The 12,406-nt window shown below is 40.6% G+C and overlaps 1 protein-coding gene across 5 annotated transcripts in view; it reads right to left on the bottom strand.

The window, feature by feature from the left end:
* The window catches only part of LOC140714625 (butyrophilin subfamily 1 member A1-like), an 89,489-nt gene extending 77,456 nt beyond the window's left edge, over positions 1-12,033 (bottom strand). For 4 of the 5 annotated variants that reach the window (XR_012095950.1, XR_012095951.1, XM_073025982.1 and 1 more), the window contains exons 1-5: positions 11,812-12,033; positions 4,900-4,978; positions 4,489-4,812; positions 2,503-2,754; positions 238-378 (exon numbers count right to left, since the gene is read on the bottom strand). Coding sequence is in view for 3 of the 5 variants with exons in the window: in XM_073025982.1 (XP_072882083.1) it covers positions 238-378; positions 2,503-2,754; positions 4,489-4,812; positions 4,900-4,960 (778 nt within the window). In the remaining 2 variants the exon portion in view is untranslated. The remainder of the gene's footprint in view (positions 1-237; positions 379-2,502; positions 2,755-4,488; positions 4,813-4,899; positions 4,979-11,811) is intronic. The other variant, XM_073025983.1, reaches the window with a different exon arrangement.
* Positions 12,034-12,406: the final 373 nt, after the last annotated feature.

The following is a 12,406-nucleotide window of genomic DNA, read 5'->3' as shown; positions in this document are numbered from 1 at the left end:
GGAACAAACACACTGCCAGGGATGGTGGTAGAGGCAGATACATTAGAAAAATTAAAGAGACTCTTAGATGTCCATTGCATGAAAGAAAAATAGAGAGTTATGTGGGAGGGAAGAGTTAGATTGATGTTGGGGTAGGCTGAAAAGTGAACACAACATTATGGGCCAAATACCCGGACTGTGCTGTAGTGTTCGATGTTCTATGTTCTTCCCTTTCACTGACCAGAATTAATACTCTACCTTTAGAAAATTTCTTCCTGCAGTAAAAAGCTGCTGTGCACAGCAGTATTAAGAACACAAAGGAGAGAATAACACCAACACGTGTTCTATCACCAGCCAATGGTTGCTGAGAAATTGCTTCAACTTTGAGACAATCCAATTCTGCAATGGAAAATAAACAATTAACTTTACTCAAAATGTAGAATTTACATTATGTAGCAAAAAACTGTAAACTTAATGTTTAATTTTGTAATTGACTATGTACAATATCAATTCATGAGATATCTGCCCTGAGACAAGTAGACTGTATGTTAGTCTTAGGATACATAGGTTACATTGAATTGGGACTTTTAGACAAGCCAAATATGCTCATGTTCAGTTGCAACTTATGCACATAATTGCAAATGATTCTTTGAGGCACAGGAAGCGTGAACCATATTAATGGGAATTCAACTTGATGGGAATTTCAGCTTCGGAGGGTTTCAGTGTAATTATAAATTTAAAAAGAACTAAATCATGGAATACTGCTATCAAAAAGGTCCTCACAAGTCCAGAATATAGAGACAATAGGGACACCTGGAAGATATGTTGGATCAGATCCACAACATTCTAAAGAGAGAAGGTAACATAATGATAACCTCTGAGGAGTGTTTGTTGGCTCTGTGCCTGTACTCACTGGAATTTAGAAGAATCAGGGGTGATCTCACTGAAACCTATCGAATGTTGACAAGCCTAGATAGAGTGGCTGTAGAGTATATGCTTCCTATAGTGGTGTGTCTATGACCAGAGACCCAGCCTCAGAGTAGTGGGATGTCCATTTAGAATGGTTGTTGAATCTGGGCAATTCATTGCCACAGGTGGCTGTGGAAGCCAGATCATTGGGTGTATCTAAGACAGAAGTTGATAAGCTCTTCATTAGTCAGGGCGTGAAAGGTTTTGGGGAGAAGGCAGGAGAGTAGTGTTGAGAAGGAAATGGATCAGCCATGGTGAAATGGTAGAGCAGACTTGATGAGCAGAATGGCTTAATTCTGCTCCTACGTCTTATTGTCTCATGGTCTTATGGAATATTCAAGATAGTGGCTACTTAACAACCAATTTAAGAACCATAGCTAGGCAAGATCTTAGGTCGGCTCCCTGCAGTAGTTTCTATTTTAACATTAAACTGAGGAGTGTTTCCTGGAACACAAGTGCAGCAGAAATAATGCAAACATTTTAAATCTGATTACAAAATAAGAACAAATCTCCTATTAAAATTATTCCACATGTTATAAGGAATACAAAATATAATTATATGCAGTAAATCATGCAGATGTACACTCAGCGGCCATTTCATTATAAACCGTACACCTGCTGTGCTGGAATGACTGTTGGTGTTAGGTGGGGTTGTCTGAGTATCTCTGAAACTGTTGATCTGGTATTTTCATGCACAGCAGTCTCTAGAGTTCACAGAGGATGGTGCAAAAATCAAAGCACATCCATAGAGTGGCAGTTTTGTAGATGAAAAACCCTTTCTAATGAGAGAGGTTAGAGGAGAAAGTCCCAAAGGTCCTGAAACTCCAGACTGGTTCTACTTGACAGGAAGGCGGCAGGAACTCAAATAATCTTACGTTACAACAGTAAGGTGTAGAAGAGCATCTCTGAATGTACAACACGTCAAACCTTAAAGTGGATGGGCTACAGCAGGTGAAGACCATAAACATACACTCATTGAATGGCATAATTTGGTAATTTGGGACAATGCAGAACTGAGAGGAGTTACAATTGTTGGGTTCACTATTTCTACCCACTAGAAATATGATTTTTGAAGTATGATTCAAAAACCCATTACAATGAATCATACAAGGGAGTTTCATGATCTTTGACATTCTTGATCATTTATTTAGTTCAAACCGATCAAGTTCCATTAAGCACCTGCATGCTTCCCAACTTTCTTCCTCTTTCCAACTTCAGATCTTGTCTTCATATCCACAGTTTCTACAAACCTCTAGTCACAGCCATTAGGGTCTTCCATTTCCTCTCCTCACCACATTATTTGATCATTATCAAACTGGCATGCAGATGTGCTTGCTTTACTCAAGACAACTGCCACATACTCCAAGTTGCAATGTTGATTAAATGTCAGTAGTGAACAGTAGTGAATAAATACATGTGTTTCTTTTCATTGAATCACTGATTGAAATTGTTACAGCATACATGGAGGCCTTGTATTTTATAAACAGCCAATTCACAATAGAGGCTCAGAAGTTGCAGAGCTTGAATTTAATGATAAATAAGATTCAAACTTACCTCTAGATATGCAATCATTTCCAACGCAAACAGAACAAGTATACTTTATAGAGCACCAGTCATCAACTACTGGAATGCTGCTGGTGATGTTGTACAATTCATCTAGTTGCACATTGTCAACACTATTAGGCGAGATTGTTTCATTTTCAGTCTTCCAATAAAGATGTGCCAGTGGATATCCAACTGTTGTGCACACAAGAAACATTGTGCCGTTTTCTTCTTTTTTGCTGATGTGTGGCCCAGTATATGGAGCTGAAAGATATGCTTTACACCTTTAGCCATGTGACCATAGCATTGAACGCACAATGTCTAGTAGGATTAGCACCAATATCCATATTAACATTATGAATGACTTTTTCCAGCTTTCTTTATAGAACAGCTTACATTCATATAACTCACTGCATAATTCAAATCTGAAACTATTGGACTAATCAAACTATTAGGGAATAGACAGATCAAAGCTGGAACTTAGTGAGATATGAGGCAGCAGTTCTCCATTACTTAGTCCCAGTGATCTATAAATAAATCCAGGAAAAAAACGTTGCGGATCTTCAACTGATAGAGCCTCAAAGTCAAAGATCCAAAGTACATACTTCCAGTAATATGATTTCTTGCCAAATATATTTTGTAAGCATTACTGCCAATTGCAGATACTGTATACAAATACACCATTAAAGGTACTAAATTTTCCTTTTATGTCCCAATAACCTTAGGAGATTAGTAATGCAGTGGGTCAGAAATTACAAGTGTTGTAGCTTGCTCCTTTATTGCTATCATTTTAAATGACTAACCAAATATATTACTATCTCTTGCCTTCTTCAAATGTCAGAAAACCTATGTACTTTGTATACTATTCACACAGGACTTTTTTCTTTTAGACTACGATGGTCTACAATTTAAGAATCTCCGATGTCTTCTTTCATTAGAAACTTCTATATTCTCAAATATAAATTATGCACTTTATCAACAAAAAAATGTTATTGTCCGATCCGGAGCCTTCATTCCGGGTCTTGATCCGGTCCGTGGATTCTGGACTCTGGGTCTTGCAGCCATCCTTCCTGTCACCCTAAAGCCAAATAGGATCATCTTGGCTTAAGAAGGTGCACCTGTTGCTTATCAGCTGGCAGGTAGATATATGGGACTCTGGGACCAAGCCTAGTTGGGGGATTGTCTTGTATGAACTGGTTTGCCATGTTCTGAGGTGTTTTGTCTGATTGGCTCTGTTCGTTCAGGTTGTCCTGGCTTTGAGGGCCCACGGCTTCATCCTCAAGTTCTGTAATTCAGCCTTGGAGTCACCCTGGACCAAGTTACCTTCCGATGCCTTGCCTCCATTGGGTAGCAGGCCGGACTACTGGGGGGACTCTGTCCCCTTCCAACTCCTCACTTCTGATGGGTTGTGCCTGCTACCTGCCCAGGTGTTCCGTGTCTTGCCCGGGCCTCCGTGTTCCTGCCTGGGAGGTGGCCCTGCCCAGGAGTTATGTGGCTGCCCAGGGGGCTCTCCTGCTGTGCCACGGACTCCAAGACCCTGCCGTGCCACAGACTCTCTCTGAACCCCAGGATTACCTAGCACGCCCAGTCTCTTTCGCACGCTCTGGTCACCCCATCTGGTTCTATCCTTTAGTTATTCCTTTCCTGCCCCTAGTACTTCAGTGCCTGTGTCCTGCACTTGGGTCTAGCCTCCTGTCCCCATGTGACAAAAAATCATTTATTTTATTCATGCACATTTATTCAGTGTTTGATGGAAAGGAGCTACCCTCAAGTTGGTAGAATTCAAAACGATTTGTTGCAGTGATATGACTTCTAATGATGATATAAATTCAGCCATTCTTCCCTGTTTAAATATAGCTATCAATATTGCATATGTCAGACTAACTCACAAATCAAGGCACTTAGAGAGATACAGTATTAACTGCAATTTTTTACCAACTAGATGTAACCAATATTCATAAAGAAAATTAAAAGCAGAGAAAATACAATATTACCCACCTCTAACTATCAAATGGATGGATTTTGAGGCATGTCCATGATCTGTTTCCACAAAGAATTGATATGTTCCATTATCAGATGCTTGTATTTTCTGGATTATCAGGGACACATTCTGTGAATCTTGATGTAATCTAATTCGACCCTGAACTCCAGTGTCATTTTCATTTGAGTTAAATTTATATACGATTTTATCATTCGATCCATTTTCATGTAGTTTTGTTAGAGTGAGTGTTTCCATCCCTGCTGCTTCCATACTGCATGGTAGTTCGGCGTCCTCGTTAAATATTCCTATTACTGACTTCACACAATCCAGCTTCACAAACGCTAGAAAATTAATTTCCAATAACTTCAGTCACAAATTTAACAATCAATGTTGAATGAGCTATTTATTGAAAGGCTTTCAGTACTTACGTTCCACATAGTGCATGCTCAGGTACACGATCAAATAAAAAAAGTTCAAACATAACCCCATTTCTGTCACTTGATTCACCTGCAGATAATACAGATAGACAGTTAAAATCACAGGAATCTTATAAAATCCATTCCACTTTTGTATCATAATGTCAGTATTGTCTGAAATTTTCTTGTACTTTGGTCATGACAATGAAAGTGAATAGTATTTCATGTTTCAAAAATATATAAAATAGATCAAGTACAATAATTTAACAGTAAAATCACCACTCCTCTACATAATCTTAGTGCCTCTTTTACATGACTTTCCTTCTGCAGGTGTCTATATGAGATGATCCCTTTGTGTCTTGGGAAAATGCTATGTCCAGCAGAAGTGGACAGAGAAGATATAATTGCAAATTTCACCATCTCAGCCTGAGCAGCAACATTCATGGCTGGCTGAAATACAGGCAGCAGTGAGGTGGAGTAAAGTAGATGCGGCTAAGAACCATGGCTAAAATCCTGGAGTGTGAATACAGACGCCTCTACATAATAATTTAAAACTGATGATATGCTGGTTTTTCTTTTGACAAGTAGTGGAATACAAGGTTTGATCAGAAAAAAAGAAGCATATGGCAGGTATAGGCGTCTACAATCAAAAGGGACATTTGAGGAATATAGAAGATTTATGAGAGTATGTAAAAAGAAATTAAGAGGACAAAAATGAGGCTATGAAATATTCTTAGCATATAAAATTAAACAGAATCTTAAGCCCTTCTATAAGTCAGAAGTAACAAGAGGATAGCTAGGGTCCAAATGGTAATTCATGCATGCAACCAAGAGGGCAATATTCTAAATGAATACTTATCATCTTTGTTCACCAAGGACAAGGATGTGGAGCCTAGCAAGTTTGAGGAGAGATGAGTTGCTTGGGAGTATATAGGTATTAAAAATGTGGAGGTGTTGACTTCCTTGAAACGTGTGGTAAACTATGTATACCTGTCTGGACACCCCTCTCTGCTGACTGCTCCTGTGGCTCCTCCGACAGACCCCTGTATAAAGGCGACTGGGGCACTGCTCCTCCCTCAGTCTTTGACATGGTCATGCTCCCTTTTCGCTGTTAATAAAAGCCTATCATTCACTTCCAGTCTCCTAGAGTTATTGATGGTGCACCAACATGTAAGGGTGGATAACTCTCCAGGACCATATGAAATCTATCTCAAAATGCTTTGAGAAATAAAGGACAAGATTTCTGGGGCACAGATGGAGATTTCTGCATCTCTATTATCCATTCGCTCGATTTCAGAAGATTTATGTATAGCTTACACTGTTCCTTTGTTTAAGAAGTGTAGAGATAAGTCAGATAGCTACAAGTCAGTGGTAGGGAAATTACTGGAGAAAATACTGGCACAGCATTTATATACAGTTGGAGAAGCAGAGACTGGTGAGAAATACTCACCATGGCATTGTGAGGGGGTAAAAACTGTCCTAGTAATTTGATTGAGATTTTAGGAGGTAGCAAAGGAGGTCAGTGAAGGTAGGGTGAGAGATAATGTCGGTATCTACCTTAGCTAGATGCTAGACAAGAGCAAACACGAGGAAATCTGCAGATACTGGAAATTCAAACAACACAAACAAAATGCTGGTGGAACACAGCAGGCCAGGCAGCATCTATAAGGAGAAGCACTGTCGGACTTCATCCTGACAAAGGGTCTCGGCCCAAAACGTCGACAGTGCTTCTCCTTATAGATGCTGCCTGGCCTGCTGTGTTCCACCAGCATTTTGTGTGTGTTGCTAGACAAGATCCTGCTTAAGTAAACTGGTATAAAATTTAAGTTACTTCAGATTCAAGACGAGCTGGCGAATTGGATCCAAAATTGGCTGATCGAAACAACATTGAGTGGAGTGATGGGAGCATGTTTTTCTGACTGGATGTTTGTGGCCATAAAGATATCATAGGTATCTCTGTTGGAAGCTTTGCTTGTAGTCCATATCATTGACTTGTTTGTGAACATACGAGGTATGATTTGTAAGGTTGCAGATGACATTAAAATTGACAGTGTTGTGTAAAGCAAGGAGGTTACCTAAGCCTACAGAAGGATATAGTTCAGGTGGAATGTTGGGGCAGAGCATTGGAAAATGGAATTTAATCCCACACAGAGCAAGGTGATACACTTTGGGATGTGACATGTTGGTAGGATATATGCAGTAAACAGTAGGTCACTGACTGAACAGAGAGAGTTGGGGATACAGGAGGAGATAGATAATAGGCATAGATAAGATGGACAGACTTTTTTTTCCCAGGGTAGCAATGTCAAGTACTGGAGAAAGTGCATTTAATATGAGAAAGGGAAGGTTTAAAGGAGATGTGCTAGCCATTTTTTTTTAAAGATTATGGAAAGTCTCTGGACTGAGCTGCCTGGGTTTATTACAGAAGCAGATATGGTAATGGTGTTTAAGAGTTCGTTAGAAAGACACATGGATAACTGGACAATAAAGAGATATGGGTTATATACAGACATGCTGGGAGGTTTGATTCATTTCAGCATCAGCAGATATCACGTGCTGAAAGTCCTGCTCCCATGCTGTACTGTTCTATGCTTTGTGTAAGAGTGAATTATTGATGTTGCAACTGGACAGAACACTGGTTAAGCCACACTTGGAATATTGTGTGTAGTTATTTTCACCACAGTGCAGGAAAGATGTGACTACATTGGGAAGAGTGCAAAAGAGATTTATCAAAACATTGTCTGGGTTGGAGGACTTCAGTTTGGGGACAGACTCAATAGATTGGTCTTTTACCCCTAGAGGAAAGGAGGCTAAAGGATGAGGTCTTTATTTGCATGAGGGTATAGAATTAAGATAAGGAGAACAGTTTAAAAAAAAAAGAATCTGAGGGGTGAGTTGAGAGTGGTTGACATTTAGAATGTGCTGCCAGAAAAGATGGTGAAATCAGATACAATTACTACGCTTAGCAGACATGTAAACAGATGAGGCAAAGAAGGATACAGTCATGATACAGACAAATGGAATAAGTTTTTTTGAATAAATAGATGAGCATCGACATGTTGGCTGTAAGGCAAGTATCTGTAATGTACAACTCTATGACTCCATGTCAACAGAACTGAAATTATCTTACAGTTATACAAACTTGTGGTCAGAACGAACAAATCATTGCATTCATTGCAGGGTACCACAATTTAGTAAGCAAATATTGTCTTTGAAGGTGGGGTGGTGGGGTGGTGGGGTAAGTGTCTATATAACATGTGACACCAGTCTGTATCACCTTATTAAAATTCCTCAGAGTAGTGATAATTAACTGGGGATTTAATAGAAGTATTTAAAATGAGGAAAGTCATTGACAGCGTAGTCTGAAATAAATTTATTTGGTGGGAATTTTTGAAACACGAACTTTAAAGTAAAACATGGGCCAGAAAGCATTTCTCATTCAAGCATGGAGATAATGTAGAATTCTCTATCCAGAGAATTTCTGAAGCTAGTTCAGTTGGCCATTTCAAAATTCCAAGAAGCAGAGAATACAACTGCTAGAACTATATAAAAGATCTGAAGGAGTGCAGTTCTAGAGAGAGGAAGTGAGAAGGGTAAAATGAGTAGAAGGATTGTCAATAGCCCTGCAATAAACAAAGTGCCTTGAATAGAAAATTGATAGCACAATATCTAGAGCATCCTTGTTTTTATTAATGAATTTCCTGGCCCAGGTACCAGGGTGGTTGGTTCTCAGTGGAGTGATGCTAACACACTATTTGCTATCAAATCTCCAATGCTGACCTTCATTGCAGATCCAGGGCCATTAGTAATTGCAGTGAGATAGATGTAACCCTGAACTACAAAGAAACCACAGCTGTGCCTCTACTTCCTGAGGAGTTTTGTTAAATTCAGCATGACATCTAAAACTTTGTCATCGATAGACGTGTGGTCGATGGTATGTGGACTGGCTGCAGCACAGCCAATATGGAACATCAATGCCTTCGAATTGAAAATTCTATGAAGAATAATGGGTATAGCCCAGTACATCATGGGTAAAGCCCTCTCAACCATTGAGCACATCTACATGGAGCATTGTTATAGGAACGTAGCATCCATCATCAGGGATCCCCACCACCCAGGTCATGCACCCTTCTCACTGCTGCCATCAGGAAGGAGGTACAGGAGCCTTTGGACTCACAGCAGCAAGTTCAGGAACAGTTATTACCATTGTTGTATCAAGCTCTTGACCCAAAGAGGATACCTTATCTCAACATCACTTGCTCCATCACTGAAATCTTCCCCAAACCTATGGACTCACTTTCAAGGACACTTCATCTCAAGTTCTTGATATTTATTGCTTATTTATATATTATTATTAATTATTTAGAAACATAGAAAACCTACAGCACAATACAGGCCCTTCGGCCCACAAAGTTGTGCCGAACATGTCCCTACCTTAGAAATTACTCGGCTTACCTATAGCCCTCTAATTTACTCAGCTCCATGTACTTATCGAAAAATCTCTTAAAAGACCCTATCGTATCCACTCCCACCACCGTTGCCGGCAGCCCATTCCACTCACTCACCATTCTCTGAGTAAAAATCTTACCCCTGATATTCCCTCTGTACCTACTCCCCAGCACCATAAATCTGTGTCTACTTGTGGCAACCATTTCAGCCCTGGGAAAAAGCCTCTGACTATTCACACAATCAATGCCTCTCATCATCTTGTACACCTCTATCAGGTCACCTCTCATCCTCCTTCGCTCCAAGGAGAAAAGGCCGAGTTCACTCAACCTTTTCTCATAAGGCATGCTCCCTAATCCAGGCAACATCCTTGTAAATCTCTGATGTACCCTTTCTATGGCTTCCACATCCTTCCTGTAGTGAGGCGACCAGAACTGAATACAGTACTCCAAGTGGGGTCTGACCAGGGTCCTATATAGCTGCAACATTATCTCTCGGCAACTAAATTCAATTCCATGATTGATGAAGCTCAATACACCATACACCTTCTTAACCACAGTGTCCATCTGCGCAGCTGCTTTGAGCGTCTTATAGACTCAGACCTCAAGATCCCTCTGATCATCTACACGCCAAGGATCCTACTATTAATACTATATTCTGCCATCATATTTGATCTCCCAAAATAAACTATTTCACACTTACCTGGGTTGAGCTCTATCTGCCACTTCTCAGCCCAGTTTTGCATCCTATCAATGTCCTGCTGTAACCTCTGACAGCCCTCCACACTATCCACAACACCTCCAACCTTTGTGTCATCAGCAAACTTACTAACCCATCCCTCCACTTCCTCATCCAAGTCATTTATAAAAATCACAAAAAGTAAGGGTCCCAGAACACATCCCTGAGGCACTCCACTGGTGATCGACCTCCATGCAGAATATAACCCGTCTACAACCACAGTTTGCCTTCTGTGGTCAAGCCAATTCTGGATCCACAAAGCAATGTCCCTTGGATCCAATGCCTCCTTACTTTCTCAATAAGCCTTTCATGGGGTACCTTATCAAATGCCTTGCTGAAATCCACATGTATTACATCTACTGCTCTTCCTTCATTAGTGTGTTTAGTCAAATCCTCAAAAAATTCAATCAGGCTCATAAGGCTCGACCTGCCCTTGACAAAGCCATGCTGAGTATTCCTAATCATATTATACCTCTCCAAATGTTCATAAATCCTGCCTCTCATGATCTTCTGCAAAAACTTACCAACCACTGAGGTAAGACTCACTGGTCTATAATTTCCTGGGCTATCTCTACTCCCTTTCTTGAATAAAGGAACAACATCTGCAACCCTCCAATCCTCCAGAACCTCTCCCATCCCCATTGATGATGCAAAGATCATCACCAGAGGCTCAGCAATCTCCTCCCTCACCTCCCCAAATAGCCTGGAGTACATCTCATCCAGTCCCGGCGACTTATCCAACTTGATGCTTTCCAAAAGCTCAAGCACATCCTCTTTCTTAATATCTACATGCTCAAGCTTTTCAGTCTGCTGCAAGTCATCACTACAATCACTAAGATCCTTTTCCATAGTGAATACTGAAGTAAGGTATTCATTAAGTACCTCTGCTATTTCCTCCGGTTCCATTCACACTTTCCCACTTATTTTTGTATTTGCACAGTTTGTTGTATTCTGCACATCAGTTGACTCTCAGTTGGTGCAGTCTTTCATTGATTCTATTATGGTTATTATTCTATTATGGAGTTATTGAGGATGCCCTCAAAATGCATGTCAGGGTTGTATGGGGACATATTTGTGGATAATTAGATCCCTCCGAAAATCAACAGCTTTCCATTTTCCTCAATTTACAAAATGTTTCGCTTTCTTGTTCTACCTGTGGATGCCACTCCACCATTAATTTCTACCTCGCATTCCTCTTGTCCTTTCATTCCTAGTTCAGTTAGCACGTTTCTCCTTGAAGCTCCTATGCGTTTCTTATTGCTCACACACAAACAATTTGGTGAAATTAGATAAGCGGCGTGAGAGAGGAGTCCCTTTAAATCACACACTCGGACTGAAAATACACACAGCAGCCGGGATCTTGCCTGAAAAGAAAAGCTCCGCAGAGTAGCGATAAAGAATAGAGAGAAAGCGTCACTTTTCTGTTGCGCTCTCCGTTCCCCTGAGCGCTGGGTCACCTGGAGAGGGGTCCCAAAGGGCTAATTTCAGAGAGGGCACCAAGCGCCATTAGGTGTATTGCAGCTGCTAAGCGCTTCATTTAAGTCTGTTATGAACCCTGTCTCAAGTCCAACAAGTTCGTCTCGATCCGAAACGTTGACAATTCCTTCCCCTCCGAACCGACCCCTTAAGTTCCTCCAGCAGTTCGCTTGTTGCTTAAGCGCCCAGCATTAACCCTTTCTTGTGCCTGAAACAAGCAGTTTATTTTGTCGAAGCGTTGCCGAGAGAGAAATGACCACTAACCGTCAACAAGGAGATGGTGTGTCCTGTTGTCCTGCAGACTTCACGCTGTTAATGCTCGTAGACAATATCCATTCTGACTGATAACGATGGGACTTCACTTTCCCATTAAAACCAGGGCGGGGGAGACCACTTCAACTCCTCTGCACCACTTGCTAAACTCACGTCCTGGTAGTTTCTCTTTCACTCCAGAGAATCCGGAACAGTTTGTAATTATAAATTCTTGCAAAGAAAAACAAATCATTCTTGGTGCAATCTGTAATCCGTCGCTCAGAGACTTGATAAACTATCTTGTTGAAAGTATAAGTTTTGAACAATCCAAGTTATTGAAATATTAAATGAGAATAATTTCAAAGAAGCATACCTACTTCTAACTTATTAAATATGAAGTAATCTAATCAAACACGAAGTTCTCAGCAGGCTATTAATCACATTGCATTAGGGCTCAGCAATCACTTATTGGGTTGGGGAGCTTGGGTAACCCCCGCTGCTTCACACAGTGCGGACCAGCACAGCTCAGCTGTCCTGATGTCTGTAGTTAAATAGGAGAAAGATGTGTCTCTGCTCTCAGAAATAGCGCAATATTCCTTTCACATGA

Source organism: Hemitrygon akajei, chromosome 22 (genome assembly GCF_048418815.1).
Source record: "Hemitrygon akajei chromosome 22, sHemAka1.3, whole genome shotgun sequence".
NCBI classification, from domain to species: domain Eukaryota; kingdom Metazoa; phylum Chordata; class Chondrichthyes; order Myliobatiformes; family Dasyatidae; genus Hemitrygon; species Hemitrygon akajei.
This window is presented reverse-complemented; position numbering and strand designations above follow the sequence as displayed.